Genomic DNA, 22,498 nt, shown 5'->3' with positions numbered 1-22,498 from the left:
GTTCATGAAACGTCTTACCGATTCAGATTTTTGTGACGTAATTTTGAGGCATTAGAGATGGTGCATTGACTGATTAAGGAAGAACGGACATTTAACACCAATTTGAGAACTTGAAATGTTGATTGACGTGGAGTGAAGTTGACAAGTGTAATATCTGTTTAAAACGTTTGAATGTAAGTATGTGAACAATTGGTTTGGAAGACTAGATCATGTGACAGTTATAAGCTCTAGGCCTATAGTACTTTCTATAGGTCTTTCTTCTCTAAGGTAGTGCAATCCGATATATCATTACTTCATTAGACGGGTCAGAGTGAAACACACTGTCGTTGTGTAGCTATGTAGTCTGAAAATCAGGACTCAATATTTAGGTGACAGCTTTGTACCCGGGGTACTTTTTTTTCTTTGTCAGAAAAGGTCAGTCATTTTGAAATAACAAATATATTGAAATATATATATATCTTAATTGATGCCTTGTTTTCATAACAGATATATTGAAGTACTCTACATTGATCATTGTCGACATCGTGAATTCTTAATCATTAGTTCTGGATCAATATATATATATATATATGTCGTTGGTCATTCTAGTGCTATATATATATCAATATATTTTTGCTTTCTGTTTCTTTGTTATCACTAATGGTATTGAGAGAACCATATACATACATGTATATATATATTTACAGTGATTTTGCATGTGATATCATTACAAATTGTGATAGTCATTTCCTCATGAATGTGATACATTTGTGAACAATGAATGTTGGTAACCATAGATAATTCTATTTTTATGACTGGGAATTCCGACGAAAATGAAAGTGGAATGTGAATTAAGAAATAACGCTAACTCGCTTCATGAAGTATGCTGGCAGTGAAGCATCGCAGTTCATACCCTCATGTATTTTCAAAATTGAAAACCATTTCTTCAATATCACTGAATATATGTATGTTTATAAACAAATTGTCAAAAGAATATTTTGTGCATTGACTCTGATATTGCAGAGTGCCAGGAACGCAACAATTTGAATAATTAATCATCAATATTGAATTTACTGTCTTTTTAACCATGACTTTGTCAAAGACGATGGCTCATTTCACCAATATGAAAATATACATTAATTGTTGCAGTACATTACCAATTACTTTCGTTTCAATGTTTGAGATTGAATAAGTTGTTGAAGTGACAATTGTTGTTTATAATCAGTACAACTGCAGTTGGTTCTGATGATTGATTTATTGTTTTTATTTATGTTGCCAAATAAAAATTTAGCTGTTTGTTCCATTCCTCCCAGCGATACTGCTTACAAATAGTGTCAGAAATTCTGTATCTATAGGCACAGTACAATACATGTCCTGTTGAAATATTGCATGTTTTGTAATATTCAATTTTTAACTTATTTTTCATAAATTAGACCCATCTTCAAATAGCTGCATGAACATAACGGCCACCAGGACCGACAATTAAGCAACTTTTACTACTATTATCAGAAAATCCAACATTATACCGACACTTTTCAAGAACTCGATCTGCTTTAAAAGCAAATGTAAATATTTTAAATACAACCATATATCTCCACACAAAACATCTTGTTTCTGTTGTGTACTAATCATATAAATTCAGTTGTACTGTAGCATTAAAAAGTTTAAAACGATACAGAAATTTCCTGTGCTGATGTTTACCAAATATTAACAAACTTTACTTTCAATCATGTAAAAGGGAGTGATAAACCTATATATATATAGATTTAAGGCATGTGTGAATGAAAAGTTCTTAAATTTGAAATATAGAATGTCCTAGAAAAGTGTTTGAATTTGAAATAAATTAACAGAAGTCCCAAAAAATTGCTTTAATATTCTTATTCAAAGTGCTTGGATTTTCTGTCATTAGTGCTTGATATATAGTGGAAAAGAGTGATTTTATCGCAATATTAAAAAAATTTCTGTTAAGCACTCATCAGGAAGAAGATTTTTATGATTACAGTACTATTTACGGGATTAAAAAAAATTGTCTCTGGTTTTGATCTCATGTGCTATCTATGTCTTTTCAATATCACAGTGTCAGAAGTAAGTAATTTTATCAAGGAGAAACTGAGTGCATTATAAATTTCATTTTGAATTGATTCAGAAGTGCATAATGCCATTTAGTTATATTAACTTCATGAATTGTATGATGGCATGAATACGCAAGATCGCGACTACTTTTTCCGTCTTGGTTTTAATTTTTACTTTCCCCTTTCAAAGTCTCGCGAGACTCAGAGTATGCAAGAATTTGGGCATGTTAGTAAATAATGGTATCGATCTGCAACTTTTGTCGTGATCGATTCACCCGATTTTAACAATGGTGCACTATCATTGGATTGCATTAAACTGTAGTAATGATTCAAGAAAGAAACAAAATACGCAGAGATATCCACAAATGATAGATTAAATAATGGAAATGTGGTGGATTTTTTCCCCACTGCTGTCAGCCAGAAAATTCCCAAAGCTGAGAAGAGCTTGCGTCAAAATATATAGCTTCGCGAGCTAAATTCAGAAGTTCATTTTTCCTGTATCCAGACGTTTTTACACACCTTTCATTTAAAAATGCTTTTAATTGCAGAAAACACATGGATGTTAAATCGTCTTCCGATCCCATGTTTTGAATAAACAAAATCTGCCCAAGATCGACACGCTTTTCCGGACTTCTTTACAAGAGAGTTCCGCTAACTCGGTATTTACGATCTTGCGTATTAAGTGTTGCTGTTCATCAAGTTTATGCCACCATGTATTTTCAAAATTCAAAAAGGAAATTTATTTCCAGCCATTAAAATGGTTGTACTATATATATTTATCACGATTCATACACACAGTGTTTACATTCATGGGGAAATGGCTATCATTTCAATTGGTAAAGATGTCAAAGGTAACAAAAACATTGACAATGTTGATATATTATGTAATAATCACAGGGAGTGGTATTGCATGCTGCCCCCTGTCCCTCAGCCTAAGGCAGCTAAAACTAGAAAGATGCATGCAATCTTTTAAAATCTTCTTTACTCAGGAACATTGATGAGCTAAGAATGTCTTAGCTAAAATTGTAAAATTCATGGCCTCTGGGTCCCAGTTTCTGGTAGCAGGGCAGGCTTTAGGGTTCACATTGTGAAAATGCATTATTTCTTTTAAAATCTTCTTCTTGACTCCTATAGTTATATAGACATCATTTAGCATCTAAACAAAAATCATTGACAGAAATGATAAGAGATGGCTTTTGATTCAAGGGGTGTATAGTGCTAGAATGGTGCTTATTTTATTGGTTCATGTATAGTATAATGTTATATTTTTGTGTGTGGAAAATCGAGAACTTTGTCATTAAATAACTCAAGAGACTAGGACATTGAATGAGGAGACAGGCCCGGGCGCAGCATGCAGGCACTTGACATTTTAGATATCTATTATAAAAAATGTTTATAGGAAGACAATTTTTTTATTATAGATATTTAAAACATCAAGTGCCTGTGGACAGGGGGCTTGTTTTCTCGTGCAATGACACATACATGTGTGAATACTCTACAGAATTGAGTGGTGAATTTTAACACATATTTTCCCTGAATAGTGTTAGTTTCAAGCTGCTGGATCTTATTTACATGAAAAAGAGGCACATTATGAGACAGCTATGATTTAACTATGAAATGAATAATCTGTGTTACTATAGATATACCAATACATGTATACAATGTACTCTGTTGACTGCTCCAAACAGAATTGCAGATTGTGAATATTTTTTTTGACTTTGATGTCAGTGCCTTCAGACCAGCCATAATAATTATAGTACTTATTAATAAGTACATGGTGCAATTTAGAATGACAGGAGGAATATTTTACATTCAGCCTTAGTAGTTATAGTAATTCTATACAATGACGTTATTGTTAAATATACTGTAAAACGCGTTTATAACAAACATGGTTATGACCGCCATGGCGGTCTAAGGACCGCCGCGGTGGTGGTCTAGGGGTTAGAGCGTTCGCACTGCATGAGGAAGGCTTGTGTTCGAATCCCGGCTGTGACAGACCTAAGTCGTTAAAACAGGTAGTGACAGTTCCATCGCCAAACGCTCGGCATCAGGTGTGAATGTTATGGGTCCTCTGAGATTATCTTAAAACGGATGTCCCGTGTCACAGTAGGTGTGGCACGCTAAAGAAACCTCACTGCTCAATGGCCATAAGCACCTAGCAAAGGCCTGAATTTGAATTAAGCCCTTCACCGATCTTGGTGACGTCTCCATATATTGAGTGAAAAATTCTCGAGAGAGATGTTAAACAAGATACAATCAATCAAACATGTTTATAATGAATTCATGCTTATTGTGAAGTGACATTTATTTATTCCCCTATGAGAGGAAAATAATCAAAAAATAATTCTGTTGAATATAACTTAATGAACTGTTTTTTGCTGGCCCTGGAAATAAAGATCATATTATTTTTGTGTATGATGCAGGATAACCTCCGAAGTTGAGAAATGTTGTTTTATATTTCAAACAACATATTGAGATTAATTGTGGAGGTAATCCTGCATCATCCACGAAAAAAAGAATTTTATTTCTATTCTATTGCATGCAACTCAGAAATATACAGCCAATCGCTACAAATTAGGTCACTGAGACGTTGTTATGAAATGTATGTACTGGAGTTTTCAACCATACTTTGACGTCACTAAGGTATGATATGTCACAGACATTAAATTACTCTGACATTGTGAATAACAGTTTGAGTAGTTCAAACAAACCGCTATATGAATCAAATGTTTTCTCTGATCAACTAGCTTATCATATTCTCAAAAGATGTCATGTCAGTTTCCGAAACAGTCAAGGCCTGCGTGTTTTTTGCTGACGAAAAAGATGAGATGGTACCTGGGTATACTAGATCTATTTTGAATATTAGTCTGATGTTGATGGATTAACTAACCAGCTGCTTTGATACACAGCCCTCCGTGGAAGAGGCGGGTTGACTTACTGTGCATCAACATGTTTTCATGTGTCAATCTCAGAATGCAGACGATTGATTTATATTAAATGACAAATTTCAATCCTTTATAAATTTGTTTTGCAACCTATATACTTCAGTATTGATTAATTTTTATGATTTTGAAATTGAATTATCAGTTATCGACTTTATTGTATTAGCAATACACAAAGTACAATTGAGATGTGAATCAATTTTCTCATAATCATTTATTACGTATGAAGGTATATCATAGAATAATGTCTGTGGCATTCCTTTGATCTTTGCAATAACCATGGTAGAATGTGTATAATAATGAAGTTTTTTTTATAATGATGTTTTTCGCTGGCCCTGGAGGTTCACTATAAATGTGTTTTACTGTAATTTGAAAATTGAATAGACAACATTTCGAGTGCTACAAAATTGAAACACACACACACAGATTAATATATTTATATATATATATATATATATATATATATATATATATATATATATATATATACACACACACCATATAAGCAGATATTTTAGCGAGGATTTAATTTTGGCATTATAAGTGAGAGTGATGAAATCGTCGAAATTGAATATCGCTTACAATTCATTCATATCGAAGGTTATAGTCATCTTTCCTGCAATTATAAGATTCACTAAAAATGTATACTCAGTTTTATGGAAAAATTGCTAAAATTTGTGTCTCGCTAAAAATTCTACTTATACAGTATAGCCATCATAAAATTTGATGAAGCAGCCAATATCAGCTGAATGTGACAGAAAACTATATGTAATTAGACTGTTAGACATCAGCAAATGTTCTGCTAACATGCACTGCCTACATCCAGTTACAAATCCACCGTATTGTGTAAGTCAGTCAGGAAGAGGAGGGAGGGTGTTAATGCACTAGCAATTTAACGTGACTTAATTTGATAAAGGAGTCTGTAAGACAGATGCATTGAACACTTTATAAGGATAGTTGTCATGGTAACATTTATAAGATGTCACAAACAGCTGTTCATTGTTGCATATATACCTATCTAGATATCAACAACAGTATAAATTTAAATTTTTAAGAAGGATTTCCAGGAAATGCAATGCATGCATCATTCGATATTGTGTACAAGTGTTTTTAATGCAGTGTTTCATTTTGTAACAAGAGACCTGACAGAATTTATACAACTTTTTACACAGGTAAAGGAGTCATGAAAATCATTAAGATGACACCATTAATTAGTGTTCCCTGTGGAGTTTTTAACACTGGTTTTATTTCAAGGTGAATGCGATAGGTAATTTATTTAATTTATTGTTGATTGCATTTTCTTCACAACGATAGTGTGGGTTAGGGGTATATGTATTTATAAGTTGATATGTTATATATTATTGAAATTATTTATGCATACAGGTTTTAATACAATGTGCATTGCTGAAATGTACATGTATACAGTAATCTATTGAGAATGTTCTATTTTGTTATTGATTGTAAGCTGGATCTTCATAATATCTCTTTTGAAATCTCTTGATAGATTTGAAAAACTTTTATTCATATGGAAAAAAGACTTCCCAGTAAATTTTATGATATAATATTTTATGTATCTCTGATTGATCAAATTGTGAAAACCACCTCTGATTACAGGAGCTGGTAAATTGTCTGTAATAATTAATAGTATGGGTCTATTTACCACAGTACCCCCTAATAAAAATAGGGGTGGACCCGGGTGGTATGTTATAGACCCCTACAGTATGACAGACAAAATTACCAGTTTCTGTGCTCTGATATAATCTAGTGTTGTTTTTAATTGACTGACCTCAAATGTATCTTTATACCAGCTAGCCTTTATCTGTGTAATCACTCGACTTATTTACAAATTACACAGGTAACATTTTCTATATTACTCAGGTAACAACTGTCTGAATGGGACAGGGAGCCAGTCTGATACGTAATGACATTCACACCACTCACGTTTACACAACATCACAGAGGAACTCCAACCTAACTAATCGGGGCAGGCCAACATCTCCAGAAATGGTGTGTGAGTCGTGTAATGCCAGCTTCAACATCTTCAACAGAAAGGTCTGTGTTCTATACAAAATGTTTACTAGGGATTTTTGTTTTTTAACAAAATTTCAAAACAGGAAGTGACATTTAGAGTTAGATAAAACTGTTGGACATGCATTTCTCAGTTTCTACTTTGAACAGTGAAAAATGTTTCAGACTGTAGGGGGTGTTTTGAGATGTACCCTAGTGTGTAAACACAGACAATTAATTAACTCTCTTAAAATTATGGGAAATCCAATAATACTTTGACATTGATTCATAATTAATTAATATACATGCAGTGTGAGGTATTTAGCACAATATATCAGAAATCATTTGTATTGATCCCTGCAATTTCAAATGAGGGAATTCTCTAACTCTCGATCACTTATTCTAAACTATAGGTAAATATGGCCTTGCATATGTTCTTTATAACGATCGAGACGTGTAAGATTCCAGAGGTATATATATAACTAAATAAATATCAGCTGCTAGAAATTGACAACTTTATATATTAATCTGTATATCAATCTTGATTGGAAAAAATGTTAATGTCACTCCATTTAAAAACCAGCATTCTGTATTCACAAGTAGTAATCTAGCTGGTAACATACGACTGTTTTAAAAAAATGACATAAACACTTTGTCGACTTCCTGTCCTCCGTTTTCTTCCTACAAGGAAATAACTGGGAAGTGTGAGAAGAGGTTGTTGTTTACATTGAAATTTTTGTTGTTGATTTATTAAATTATTCAGTTAGAAGCAAACTGGTTTTCTTTATAAAAACATTTCTTGTGGCCAATACATCCAAAATGTTGGGAATAAAAAACAGGATGTGGAATGAATAATTATTGAATTTTTATGCAATCTGTAGGAGCCTGTGATTAATCTGAGTGAGATTTCTTTGATAATTACTGCATGCATGCAGTCACAAATGCGTTGTTAGTAAATCGGGGTGTGTTTGTTTTATTTGAATAATTTTAATTACATGACTTTGGAGTCAATTGTTATTTATGTCTGACCATAGACATAAATAGAAATAAATATCATCAAGGGGAAATCTTCGCAGTCATCAAAATTGATGTTTATTATTAACTTGAGTCCTGTGGATTATGCCTGTGTGCCAACTATAAATTTTTGTGTATTGTAAATTGAAAAACAAGTTATTGTTATTAAATAAAGTTATTCATACTAATTGTTTCTACATAGCCATTGTTATTACAAACAGAACTCAAGAAATATGTGATTTAGAATTATATCTCGCAATTAAAGCTGAGAAATTCTTTTAGTTGTAATATTCAGAGTCACCTTTGAACAAATCAACAGTCGCTCGACATGATCAATCAGTATATAGTCGCTTAATTATCATCATCAGTAAAAGTGAATCAATATAATAAAGATCGCGAACATGGCACATCATATGTCTGCAACAAATAATAATGCAACAAATTCTTCATGGTTTGTATTCATTTTTTCATATTCAGGTAAATACCAATAAGTGAATACAAAGTGAACATTTGTGTTGGTTGATAATTTGACAATATGATGATGATGAGTTAATATTAATGGTATAAAATATAATGAATAATTTGTGCAATAATAAATTACATGATACAAGACCATATTGAAAATTAGCTAAATATGTAATCCTGGATAAATTAAGGCTTTGTTATATTATATTATATACATGTAGGGGGGGGGTTGTTAAAGGCTACGTTTTCACATGGTCTTTGCTGACTTCATTTTTCTTGTGTGTAAAATAAAATTGATTTAAGGGCAGTGGATATATACTAAGATTTCAGAAGAGGAAAGAAATAAAAAATTTCCATCATGAGTTTTTATTGTAAACCATTCTAGATATACATGTATACATAAAATATATCGATTTCATTATATTTTTCTTACAAAGATGTTGGGAGATTTCAATTTCATCCTGTTACTATATTGAATTTTGATACAAATTTGTAGATAGAGCTTTTTATCTACCGTATATACTCGCCTATAAGGTGGTTCGTCTATAAGTCGGTTGTATAGTTTTAGGTTATTTTGGAGAGAATTGCCATTGACCAATTATAAGTCAGTCTAACCTTTTTTCAAGAATCGGATGACAATTTCAAATCGATGCTTTAATGTTTTCACCTGTGTTTCAAATAGTATGCTGAGAAACGCACCGACATTTGATATTTTTCCCAAGAAATCAATTTCGTATCAATACTCTTATGTATTTATCTGTGTTCCAATGATATTTTGGGATATGACATCAATATTTCACTTTTTATTCTCAACAAATTAAACAGTTACTATTTTGTTTATTTTGTTCATGTTTTTGTTGTTTAAAAATACTTCGCTATACATTACGCTGTCCAGAAAAATACTAATCTTCTTAGGACACTCATATAAGTCGGACATAGAGTTTTGGATCAAAATTTAACTCCAAAAAATCTGACTTATAGTCGAGTATATAAGGTATATGCTAGAATCAGCTTTAATTGATATGCAATGACTATACTAAATATTGACGACAAATACCAATATTGTACTACTGTTATACTGATGACATTTAACACTATTGTAACTAATGCAATTCTGTTCTTGTAGAAATTATGCAAAGATTGTGGACGCCACTTTTGTGCAAACTGTGTGATGCATCTACAAGATAGTGTCAAAAGATCTCACAGACAGTGCAAAAAGTGCAACATCTTGACCTCAGGGAACTTCACTCGACAAGACCTCCAGAAATGGAAAGTAAAAGACCTGCGGTCACTGCTGGACAAGCGAAACATTTCCACTGAAGCATGTACAGAGAAACATGACCTGATTGACCTTTTGGTCATTACATTTGGTGTGGTTAATCAGAGTCACTCAGGGGAAAGGTCTTCCAGTTCAGCCCAAACCTCGGTAAGACCAGTTAATCAGCCCAAACCTTGGTAAGACCAGTTAATCAGCCCAAACCTCGGTAAGACCAGTTAATCAGCCCAAACCTCGGTAAGACCAGTTAATCAGCCCAAACCTCGGTAAGACCAGTTAACCAGCCCAAACCTCGGTAAGACCAGTTAATCAGCCCAAACCTCGGTAAGACCAGTTAATCAGCCCAAACCTCGGTAAGACCAGTTAATCAGCCCAAACCTCGGTAAGACCAGTTAATCAGCCCAAACTTCTGTAAGACCAGTTAATCAGCCCAAACTTCTGTAAGACCAGTTAATGAATAGTTTACCTCTGTGGAAAGTTCACCATGGTAAGACCACTTAATCATTGTTTACCTCTGTAGAGAGCTCACTATGGTAAGACCAGTTAATGAATGTTTACCTTTGTAGAGAGCTCACTATGGTAAGACCAGTTAATGAATGTTTACCTCTGTAGAGAGCTCACTACGGTAAGACCAGTTAATGAATGTTTACCTCTGTAGAGAGCTCACTATGGTAAGACCAGTTAATGAATGTTTACCTCTGTAGAGAGTTCACTACGGTGAGACCAGTAAATGAATGTTTACCTCTGTAGAGAGTTCACTACGGTGAGACCAGTTAATGAATGTTTACCTCTGTAGAGAGCTCACTACGGTGAGACCAGTTAATGAATGTTTACCTCTGTAGAGAGTTCACAAAATTTTTATCATGTTTGTTGCTTGTTCCAGGTTAAGATACAAGGAAACCGTGGCAACTTGCAGGAACATGGATCAATGTCATCAAACAATGATGAGAGATCCTCAAGGTCCGGTTCACAGCAGAATGTCCCATCGGCATCCCAGACTTCGGCAAATTCCGTCCCACCATCAACCAGTGTCAACAATCAACAGCGATCTCAGTCTCTTCAGGAACCACAAGCACCACATGTGGTAATTATTTAAAATCACAACAGACCAGAAGTCTGGTAATCAAGTAGAATCCCTCTCGCTCGGTGACCTTTTGCGATTCATTTCAATCGTACATCGTGCTTCGTAAATAAACTTATTAATTAGTAATTATCATCAAATCAAACGACACATATCATTATGACCTACCAGTACCTATTACCTTTTCCTTTGAGGTCAAATTAATGATTGAATTTAGGTATTTGGTATGTGAATGCATTACTAAGAGAAGATTGTCAATTTTCATCCGTTTATTTTAAACTCTCTTATTTTTAAATAGGGCTTACAATTTTTTGTCTTTTCAGTAATGGTACCTTCACACTCACGGATTTTTCTTACGAATCCTTATGTATTCCACAAATCCGTAAAAGTACACGGATTGTTATGATTTAGACACTTTAAAGAGCTATTTAAGAGCATTTTAAGAGTATTTACTGGCCATTTACGGTTTATTACGAGTTCTTTCGATGCATTTACAGCAAACATTTACGATTTGTTCCGAGTGAACACAGATAAATATGAGCAATTTACGACATTTTACAAGCTTTTTAGGGATTGTTATGAATATATTACGAAAATTTACGATTTAGCTTAGCTTTTACGTGTAAATCACAACCTGTTAACGTGTTGATAATGTGCTGTTACGAACAGTTAGGAGTTAGTTACGATTGTTTGCGTTTTTGACTCAAATGTGTTCGCAATTGGCTTTGTATCATCATTTAACAACTTACATTAATGTGTAACTTCTTTGATGTCTTGATAACAACTGAAAGAAACTGTCAGATTTTGCGTCTTTTATGCCTTTCCTGAATCATAAAATTTAAGTATGTACTCGTAAAGTAATCGCATCTATATGTAAAGCGCTTCTAATGACTCTGAACTATCCGTAAAGCAATTGTAACCGGACATGAATGAAATCGTAAATATCACTTAGGCATTCGTAATAATCGGTAAACAAATAGTAAACTATCCCTAAGATATCGTAAGCTAACCACAAAGATTCATAAAAAAAAAACCAAAACTTTTTACAAGTGTTTTACGGATTCTTACGAGCAGTTTACGTGTTCTTGCGACCAGTTTATGATACTTACAGATTGGAACAAGTTATTTACGGGTTATTTATGAAAAATGAAATCCTTGGACAATTGTGAAAAAAATTTTGACAGTTAAAAAGATTTGCCACTACTTTCACGGATCCTTACGAGTGTGTGCGAGATGTAAAGAGTTATTAACGGATACTGACGAGTAATTTACGAATGGTTGTGATTGACTACGAGTCGGAGATCCGTAAGGACTCGTAAGAAAAATCCGTGAGTGTAAAGGTGGTATAAGGCTTACAATTTTTTATCTTTGAGAAGGGCTTACAGTTTGTGATCTTTGAGAAGGGCTTACAGTTTATGATTTTTTGAGAAGGGCCTACAGTTTGTGATCTTCTGAGAAGGGCTTACTATGTGTTTGTATTTTATCTTACAATTTTTTTCATATTGATGCATTATCATAAGAGGGCAAGTCACACTCCATCTTGGTATATCATATGACCTAGACCTGAAGATAAAATTATCTAAGAAATGAATTTCAATTTTATACGCCAGTCATTAGACGGGACATATTATGTTATGGCGCTGACCGTATGGCTGGCTGGCTGTCCATCCGTCTGGGTTCATGTCTTCCGAACTTTTTTCCGTAAAGGATGCATGTACAATTTTGAAATTTGGTCACCATTTCTCCCTCAAGAATTGTAAGAGTGAGTTTGCATTTCAGCTGGATTGGCCCATCGTTGACCTACTTTAGGGCTATAAGTAGGTCAAACAGTTTTCCAGACTTTTTTCATTACAGATACAGGTATTGCCCTGAAATTTACACATAAGCTTCCTCTCAGAGGAATACAAGTTCAGTTTGCATTTTAGCTGGATTGATCCATCCGTCTGTGACCTACATTAGGACTAAAAGTAGGTCAAACAGTTTTCTAAGCTTTTTTTCATTATGGATACAGATATTGTCCTGAAATTTAGTCACAGGCTTCCTCTTGGAGGATTACAAATTCAGTTTGAATTTCTGCTGGATTGGTCGATCCTTGACATAGTTTTGGGCTAAAAATAGGTCAAGCAGTTTTCCAAGGTTTTTTTTCATTACGAATACAGATGTGCTAAAATTCAGTCACAGGTTTCCTCTTGGAGGAATACAAGTTCAGTTTGCATTTCAACAGGATTGGTCCATCCTTGACATACTTTTTGGAAAAAAATAGGTCAAACAGTGTTCCGGGCTTTTTTACATTATGGATACAGATATTGCCCTGATATTTAGTCAAAGGCTTCATCTTGGAGGTAGACAAATACAGTTAGCATTTCAGCTGGATTGTTGCACTCTGACCTACAGTACTTTAGGGGTAGCAGTAGGTCAAACAGTTTTCCAGATTTTTTTGGGTATGGTCACAGATATTGCTCTGAAATTTAGTCACAACCTCCCTCTCAGAGAAATACATTATCAGTTCACATTTCAAACATTTCAACTTAATTGGTGCATCATGACCTACTTTAGGGCTAAAAGTAGATCGAATGTTTTCCTGGACTTTTTATCATCATAGATTAATAAGATATTGCACTGACATTTTGTCACAACCTCGCTCTCAGAGAAATATTAATTATTAATTAATTACATGTATATTATTTATTTATATTATAAATTATCATTATATAATATAAATTATTATTATATGATATAAATTATTATTATATAATATAAATTAGATTTATTAATTTAATATTATTTAATATTGTTCTCAGATGGATCGGTGCACTATGACCCACTTTAAGGCTTTTCTATTCAGAATGTGTGTTGTATCAATTCAGAGTACACAATATGCTTCCAGCTTGATTTTCACTGTCCGACGGGTGTATATTGTACCGTTTGCGGTACTCTTGTTTGAAATACATCGGGGTTTGAACTGCAACGCTTCACGCCAAATACTTCATGACGTCTGGTAACGTTTCATGAAAACTATGTCAGTACTGTAAAGCGTTGCATTGCATACCCACATGTATTTTCAAAAAATGAAATTTATTTCTTATATTTATATTCTACTTCTATTCATAAACGCATTGTTTACAACTGCAATGCATTCACGAGAATATGCCTACCATTATAATTTGTAAAGTTATCAAAGGCAAAAATATTGCAAGAGCAATTCTTTGTTTTTGTGCAGATGTTAGTATCTCAAAATTAAACTTGTCTGTGAGTGTCTCAGAATCCAACTCGTCTGTCAGTATCTCAGAATTAAACTCATCTGTCAGTATCTCAGAATTAAACTCGTCTGTCAGTATCTCAGAATTAAACTCGTCTGTCAGTATCTCAGAATCCAACTCGTCTGTTAGTATCTCAGAATTAAACTCATCTGTGAGTATCTCAGAATTAAACTCGTCTGTGTGTATCTCAGAATTAAACTCGTCTACGAGTATCTCAGTTAAAGTTGTCTGTGAGTATCTCAGAATTAAACTCATCTGTCAATATCTTAGAATTAAACTCACATTTCACTATCTCAGAATTAAACTCGCTTTTCAATATCTCAGAATTAAACTCGCTTGTCAATATCTCAGAATTAAACTCGCTTGTCAATATCTCAGAATTAAACTCACTTGTCAATATCTCAGAATTAAACTACCGTAACCTATTAGTATTGTAACAAAACTGAGGGTATGGGTAATTACATAATCCTGGGCCGCTGTTTATTTTCAGGTAATTTGTCATGGTTGAAATGGTTACATTCATTGGCCGCAGTTTATATCATGAAGTACGACCAATTGTTAGTCCACTTTTAAATCGAACTTTCACTTGATGGTTATAAGAATGATATTTTGTATAAAGATTAGGATATTTATTGGTCAAATTACATATATACATAAAATATGGTACTAACTCGTCATTTGGTTGGTACAACGTTAATTGGTTAGGAATATAGTGATGAACCAATCCAGGACGTTCCTACTAAATGGTTTGTAAATGACTATAAAAAACTTCATGTCACATTATTATGCCCCCTTCGAAGAAGAGAGACATATTTGTTGTCCGCTCAATCCAATCACTTGATATAATGATATTTCATATGTGGGTTGGTTATAAGTAGAAGAGGACCCCTTTTGTTTTCAGGTCAAAATGTTAAGGGTCAATCTACTCTGGACATAGGAAGACCTTGTCCGCTCAATATCGTGAGAACCCTTTGCTTGAAAGACATCAAACTTGGTACACTGGTATATCCCAAGGAGTAGATGACCCCTATTGATTTTGAGGTCACATGGTCAAAGGTGAAACTGGACATAGGAATATACTGTCCACTCAATATCTTGAGAACCCTTTTCTTGACAGACATCAAACTTAGTACACTGGTACATCTTCAGAAGATGACTCCTATTGATTTTGAGGTCACATGGTCAAAGATCAAGGGTCAAACTGGACATAGGAATATACTTTCCACTTAATATCTTGAGAACCCTTTGCTTGACAGACATCAAACTTGGTACACTAGTACATATTCAGGAGAAGATGACCCCTATTGATATTGAGATCACATGGTCAAAGGTCAAGGGTCAAACTGGACGTAGGAATATACTGTCCACTCAATATCTTGAGAACCCTTTGCTTGACAGACATCAAACTTGGTACACTAGTACATCTTCAGGAGAAGATGACCCCTATTGATCTTGAGATCACATGGTCAAAGGTCAAGGGTCAAACTGGACATAGGAATATACTGTCCACTCAATATCTTGAGAACCCTTTGCTTGACAGACATCAGATTTGGTACACTGATACATCTTCAAGAGGAGATTGACCCCTATTGATTTTGAGGTGACATGGTCGAAGATCAATGGTTAAACTGGACATCATAATATATTGTCTCCTATATTTTAAGATGTATTTGCTTGATTGACACCAAACCTGGTACACTGGTACAGCATAAGGAGTAGATGACCCCTATTGATTTTTAGGTCACTTGGTCAATCCACTCCTGACATTGGAAGATATTGTCTGCTCAATATTCCAAAATTGGTGATACTACTATCAATCAAATTATGCATGTGTGTAACCATTTTCAATTTTGCACCATGTGGGGCATTATGTTTTACAAACATCTCTTGGTTTTTTAATAGATACACATAACTTGGACTTGGTAGTGTTTAGTACATACCACTGTCCTATATCCAAAGTATGCTGAGTCCCTCCCTGCTATCAACTGCCTTCTAGTCTCAAAACAGCTGTCTTTTACTTACAGAGGTTGTTTTGATGAATTAGACACATCTCGTACTGATAACATCATATAAGTTTGTTTAGATTAGCACATTTAACTCCTAAATGTTACTTGAAAAAGTTTTACCAATATAAAACATGAGAAACATAACATTTTTCATAATAATATGCAAACAAAATCAAGTTCTATAACATCAATTATAGTTCATTTTTATTGTTCATAATTTGTTTACAAATGCTGAAGTAGTTTTAAACATCGGGTTCAGAGTTCATGCAGTGATAATATTCCATTATATGCAGTGAGTCTGAATGAATTGCACCTAACAATATGGATTTTAATGATTAAGATTATTAAAAAGTTAATTGATAACAAAGAAGCCAAATATCATATAGGTAATAAAGCAGTTTATCTTATAAGCGAAGTTTTTGAAACGTAACAGTATCTTAGAATTAAATTAACCTGTCAGTATCTCGGAATTAAACTCACCTATCAGTAACTCAGAATTAAACTCACCTAGCTATATCTATAAAAATTTACCTTATTTTAGGAGGAGCCACAGCGATCGCACTCCCTCCAGCAAAATGAATCCGAAGTCGCACGAGCAGAACGGTTACGCCAGCGGCAGCAAGAGGAACTGAGGACAGCACAAAGGCTGATGGAGGAGATGAGGCGGCTCGAGAACGAGGTATCAGACGTCTACACGGCATCCAGTCAATGTTTATCATAACGAGCAGGATTACAAAAGTTTTTCTGTGTAACTTTAGTACATTGGAATACAGTTAGTTTGGGAACGTAAAGTTATATGTTACATGTCGACCTACTTTTAATTTTTCACCCCCACAGCATCAAGTCCAACAAGAGAGGACAAAACGATACACTCTGGACGACATTAAATCGGTGGATGACATCGAGACCCTGAGCGTTAGGCAGATGAAGGAAGTATTGGTCAACAATTTTGTAGATTATAAAGGCTGTGTGGAAAAAACAGAACTTCAACAGAGGGTCGTTCGTTTATGGAAAGAGCACCAAAATAACAAGCAAAAAAGTAAGTCTGTCTGAGAATAACAAGCAAAAAAGTAAGTCTGTCTGAGAATAACAAACAAAAAAGTAAGTAAGTCTGACACAGATTTATCTTAGGCTCATTCCCTACAGCAGAACTCGCGGGGGGGGGGGGGGGGGGGGGGGGGGTACTCAGTCTCAACAGTTAGACTGGTAGGGGCTCAGTTTCTACCTTGGGGGAGGAGCTCAGCTTCTACAGTGGGACTGGTTGAGGTCCAGTCCATACAGCGAAACTTGGGGGGTTGGGCTCAGCTTCTACAGTGGAACTGGTGGGGGCTTAGTCCATACAGCGAAACTTGGGGGATGTGGCTCAGCTTCTACAGTGGGACTGGTAGGGGCTCAGTCCATACAGCTAGACTTGGGGGGTGGGGCTCAGCTTCTACAGTGGGACTGGTAGGGGCTCAGTCCATACAGTGAGACTGGTGGGGATTCAGCTTCGACAGCGAGACTGGGGGGGGGGGGGGGGGGGGGGGGTCAGCTTCTACAGTGGGACTTGGGGTGGGTGGGTGGGTGGGGGGGGGGGGGCTCAGCTTATACAGTGGGACTGGTAGCTCAGTCTCTACAGACAGCTAAGTCACTCATTTTACATTTTATAAGTTGTCGTAAAAAATTTATTGATTTTGTTGATATACAATTTCAATCAAGCTACTTTATCTTCTACTAAGCTAAAGCATTATTTGCAGAAATTAGACATTTGATTTCGTGGTCTGGCACAACCACAAAATTAGGAGTTCAATGAAAATATGAAACCACAAGAGTAAAATTTTCATTAATTCCCTTAAAGACAAGTCTTCTCTATTGATGCTATACATTAATAACAGACAAAACGTCTGCCGGGTTATCATAGACCTTTAGGGCCTCTACCAGATTTGTGCAATTCATAAAGACAAACCAGTAATTGTGACAAATTGAGTGAATATTTAGTTAAAACTTTCAGAAAAAGAAGTGATGCTTTAAAACTGCAAAAACCATTATAGTTTATTATTCATCATCTTCGCAAGCCAAGTGTCCGATTCGCTTACTCTCATCTACCGGTAGATGAGAGTAAGCGAATCGGACACTTGGCTTGCGAAGATGATTATTCATATGTTGGTATAATATTGATATTGTCCATTTACTTGTGTATACACCCGATTTGCAATTCATATATGTATGTACTCGTTTCCCCCACCTGCTACATCCACATGTAGTTTGCAGTTCATGTAATCTGTAGTTAATGTTGTAAACTTTTTTTTTTTTGTGGAAATTTCCTTCTTTATAAGTTGTCTTGCTGTTATGCCCTCTTGGCCCAAAATTGGAATAAACTTATCTGTACTACTGGGGTCATAGGTTCAGACTCAAGGTTGGAGTTAAATGGATCTTATACTAAAAATGCAGAAAGTGAAGAGTCTTGAAGGCATCCAAAGGTGGTTCCATGTAAATCATGGTAGGCGTCATTATGAAGAAAAAGGTCAAATCTTTCAAGAATCATTTTTATCACCAAAGAGATAAATTAGATGCATTCTTGTGCGAAGTTTTTAAAAAGACTTATTGTAATGTCTTAACATGGATATGTTGGTTTGAATGTTGACAATTGTGTCTTTACACATATTAAGATATCTTTTTCTATCCATTGCAGCAGAAGAAATTATCAGTGCATCAGAAAGTAAGTACATATCTAATTCATTAAGCGATACAGACAAAAAAAGTCCATTTGACATACATGGTCCGTTTGACATTTTTGGCATGCTGTACAAAGTCTATTTTAAATTTTGAATCGATGTCATGTATTATAATGCTGACCATTTCTGTATTTGGCATAAACTTGTGAATATAGATACTTTTTATGGTATACATGTATTTAGAATTTATTGGGGTTTTTTGAAAATAATTTTAAAGCAAAACAAGTGTGTACGTGTATATATTTATAACATAGATGTATGTGTATATAAACTATTTTATATTATATAAATATTGCATGTAGTTAAGGATAACATTGAAAATTTTCACCTTGAGAAAACCATTGTTAACTGAGGCATAGCCGAGGTTGACAATGGTTTCTCGAGGGGTAAAAATTTTCAATGCTACCTTCAACTACATACAATATTTGTTTTATTATACTGAATGTTATATAAACAGCAAAGCAGTCTGTTGGCATTTGATCAATGTCATGCGATATTTCGTATATCGATGCGGGTATTCGCATTTATTACAAACACTCAAACGACCTTGTCTAACAATCTACAGTAAACCATTTACGCATAAATGTGACGCATGTGATAATTTTTTATAATATCACCCGTTGTCAAGTACTGTTACCCATTGCTAGATACTATCACCCTGGAGCGCGTGCTTTCTGTTCTCAGAGGGTAACAATGTTTTTTTCAAATGCTTCTTGACCAATCATATTTGAGTATTTTACATGAAAGTATAATAATACAAAAAATATATACTGATATTTTTTATATATCAATTTATATCTACTTTTACCACAATGTACATATCCATTTATAACACAGTGTGTATTTATATTTATAACACAGTGTGTATTTATATTTATAACACCGTGTGTATTGATATTTATAACACCGTGTGTATTTATATTTATAACACAGTGTGTATTTATATTTATAACACCGTGTGTATTTATATTTATAACACAGTGTGTATTTATATTTATAACACCGTGTGTATTTATATTTATAACACAGTGTGTATTGATATTTATAACACAGTGTGTATTGATTTTATAACACAGTGTGTATTTATATTTATAACACCGTGTGTATTGATATTTATAACACCGTGTGTATTGATATTTATAACACAGTGTGTATTTATATTTATAACATAGATGCACCTGCTGGTGTCACCACAACGTCGGAGGACGAGCTGTGTAAGATTTGTATGGATGCAGCCATTAACTGTGTGCTTCTGGAGTGTGGTCACATGGTTACCTGTACACAATGCGGTCGTCGCCTGGCGGAATGTCCGATCTGTCGACAGAATGTTGTTAGAGCTGTCCATATATTTAGAAGTTAATGATGATATGCAATGTGTAAGGACGTGGTGTTTTTTGGGTTTTTTTGACAATTAACGGTGAACAGACCAGATCATGTGATATCAATTCATCTGATGATGTACAAGATTACTTGACCAAGAGGTTTTGATTAGTCCCAATTTCAGCTCAGTCCAGAGCCCTGGTGCCATATATATTTTTGGAGGATTTGAGATTTTCTTCTTTCATTCACTTTAACAGGCCTTACATAGTACGGCGACCTTCATACGAGTGATATATATACATGTATATATGACTGTTTCTCACTCACTGTTTTATATGAGATTATGACGTGATTTCCTTCTTGTAAACTTTTGTTTGAATCGAATCTTTCGGTGTATTGTGATTTGTTAGATATACCAGTATTATGTGTATTGTTTCATGCTAGAGTGTATGTTTGAATCGTGAATATACACACAAGTTACAGATTATGATCTACACTGTGTGTAAGATGTTATGTAAGTAAATACATGTACTATACCCAGTTCCAGAGATGTGCTTTCTGACTGAACATTTCTACAAAGTTTTCAAAAATATCACTTTTTAATACTATAAAGTTTCAGTAAAAGTTACTTTGTACAAATAATTTGCTCAAATTGTCTGCAGATAGATATTGTAATGAATAAAATGTAGGTTGGTTTAAAGTTCAAACTAAGATTATTGTTTGTATTTACCATTTCGAAAATCGTCATCAGCCATTGAGTTATTTCGATAAAGCTTTACATTTCAAACTCTTTTACCATGCAGGTTATAAAAATTGATTGCTTGCCTTTTTCTATGGCAACTCAGCTTTTCTGATTTAAGTTTGTCCATCATTTTAGTGCCTCTTCACTTCATGCTCGAGATCAATATCCCAAAAACACAAGACCATTTCCACGGGGAAAAATCTCAAGATCACCTCAAAGAGTTATCTTAAGATCACCACAGAAAGATATCTTAAGGTCACCACAGGGAGAGATATCTTACGGTCACCACAGGGAGATAAATTAAGGTCACCACTGGGAGATATCTTAAGATCACCACAGGGAGAGCTATCTTAAGATCACCACAGGAAGATATCTTAAGGTCACCACAGGGAGATATCTTAAGATCACCACAGGGAGAGATATCTTAAGATCACCACAGGAAGATATCTTAAGGTCACCACAGGGAGATATCTTAAGATCACCACAGGGAGAGATATCTTAAGGTCACCACAGGGAGATAACTTAAGGTCACCACTGGGAGATATCTTAAGATCACCACAGGGAGAGATATCTTAAGATCACTGCAGGAAGATATCTTAAGGTCACCACAGGGAGATATTTTGAGGTCACCACAGGGAGATATCTTAAGGTCAGAACAGGGAGATATAAGATCACCACAGGGAGATAGATATCGTAAGGTCACCACAGAGGGATATTTTAAGGGCAGATGCACTTGTATCTCATTTGGAGGTGCATTAGCAGTCAGTACGATTACACAAGATAACATCCTATGTTCACAAGAGAAATTAAGGAGGCACTCTACATCGTCATAATGGCGAACTTCCTTTAAAACATAGATGAAAATATGAATAGCAGCAATATTTGCCTATTCATTCCAAAATTAATTGCCTAGCTGAGTAACTCAGTAGGTAAAGCACGTTGACTACTTAACTGTAGATTGTGGGTTGGAGTCCAACAGGGGTTTTCAATTTTTTGCAGATTGCTTTCCACTAAAACTGCATATTTTGAATAAATAAAGTAAATTTGAAAGTTTTCAATTTCAAATTATTATTGTACATATCCTCCACTTTTCATCCATATCAAATTTCTCTGGTGTAGCATACTTCCTTATTTCAGAAGCTTATTTTCTAAAACCTAAGCTTGAGCTATCTTTCTTTGAAATATCAAAATTGTCTGAGAATCAAAAAATGTTTCAGGAGTCTTTTATGAATTATTTATAGTCATAGCATCTGTCCTTATGAAATGGTGATAATTGCAAGGTTGATTTTATCTCTCTTCTCATCACGGTCCTGGGACATTCTCTTGGAGAAAACATCATAGAATTATAATTTGCTGAAGCCACGGGCACTGGAAGTTAATGTAAATATATAGCATGTGCATGTCCTTTTTTATACACGCACATGCCATATATTTACAATAACTTCCTGTAGCTGAAGCTGGGTGCCAAATGCAAAGCCACACTATATTCCCCCTTCCATTGACATTTCCTTGGAAAACGAAAAAGGAATTAACCCAGATTCCATTCCTGGAAGTTGGATACAATTTGGGGCAGATACGGACATGAACGTGATATATTCAATCGGAGTGAACTGTATAGTG

At 34.6% G+C, this 22,498-nt stretch overlaps 1 protein-coding gene across 6 annotated transcripts; it reads left to right on the top strand.

Moving 5' to 3' along the window:
- Window positions 1–31: 31 nt before the first annotated feature.
- LOC125670283 (E3 ubiquitin-protein ligase rififylin-like) lies at window positions 32–21,931 on the top strand. Of its 6 annotated transcripts, none has more exons than XM_048905387.2 (9): window positions 32–173; window positions 6,166–6,260; window positions 6,872–7,045; window positions 9,606–9,905; window positions 10,639–10,839; window positions 16,644–16,781; window positions 16,940–17,141; window positions 18,774–18,800; window positions 19,989–21,931. In XM_048905387.2, the coding sequence occupies exons 3-9, from the start codon at window positions 6,887–6,889 to the stop codon at window positions 20,174–20,176; spliced, it is 1,215 nt and encodes a 404-aa protein (XP_048761344.1). In that variant the 5' UTR covers window positions 32–173; window positions 6,166–6,260; window positions 6,872–6,886; the 3' UTR covers window positions 20,177–21,931. The 6 variants fall into 6 exon arrangements, with proteins under 6 accessions (XP_048761344.1, XP_048761331.1, XP_055996792.1 ...); XM_048905396.2 differs by having other exon boundaries at window positions 43–173; window positions 6,166–6,247; XM_048905374.2 differs by lacking the exon at window positions 6,166–6,260 and having other exon boundaries at window positions 38–173.
- Window positions 21,932–22,498: the final 567 nt, after the last annotated feature.

This window comes from Ostrea edulis, chromosome 1, assembly GCF_947568905.1.
Source record: "Ostrea edulis chromosome 1, xbOstEdul1.1, whole genome shotgun sequence".
Lineage (NCBI taxonomy): Eukaryota > Metazoa > Mollusca > Bivalvia > Ostreida > Ostreidae > Ostrea > Ostrea edulis.
Note: the sequence above shows the minus strand (reverse complement) of the source record. Positions and strands in the feature narration are given on the sequence as shown.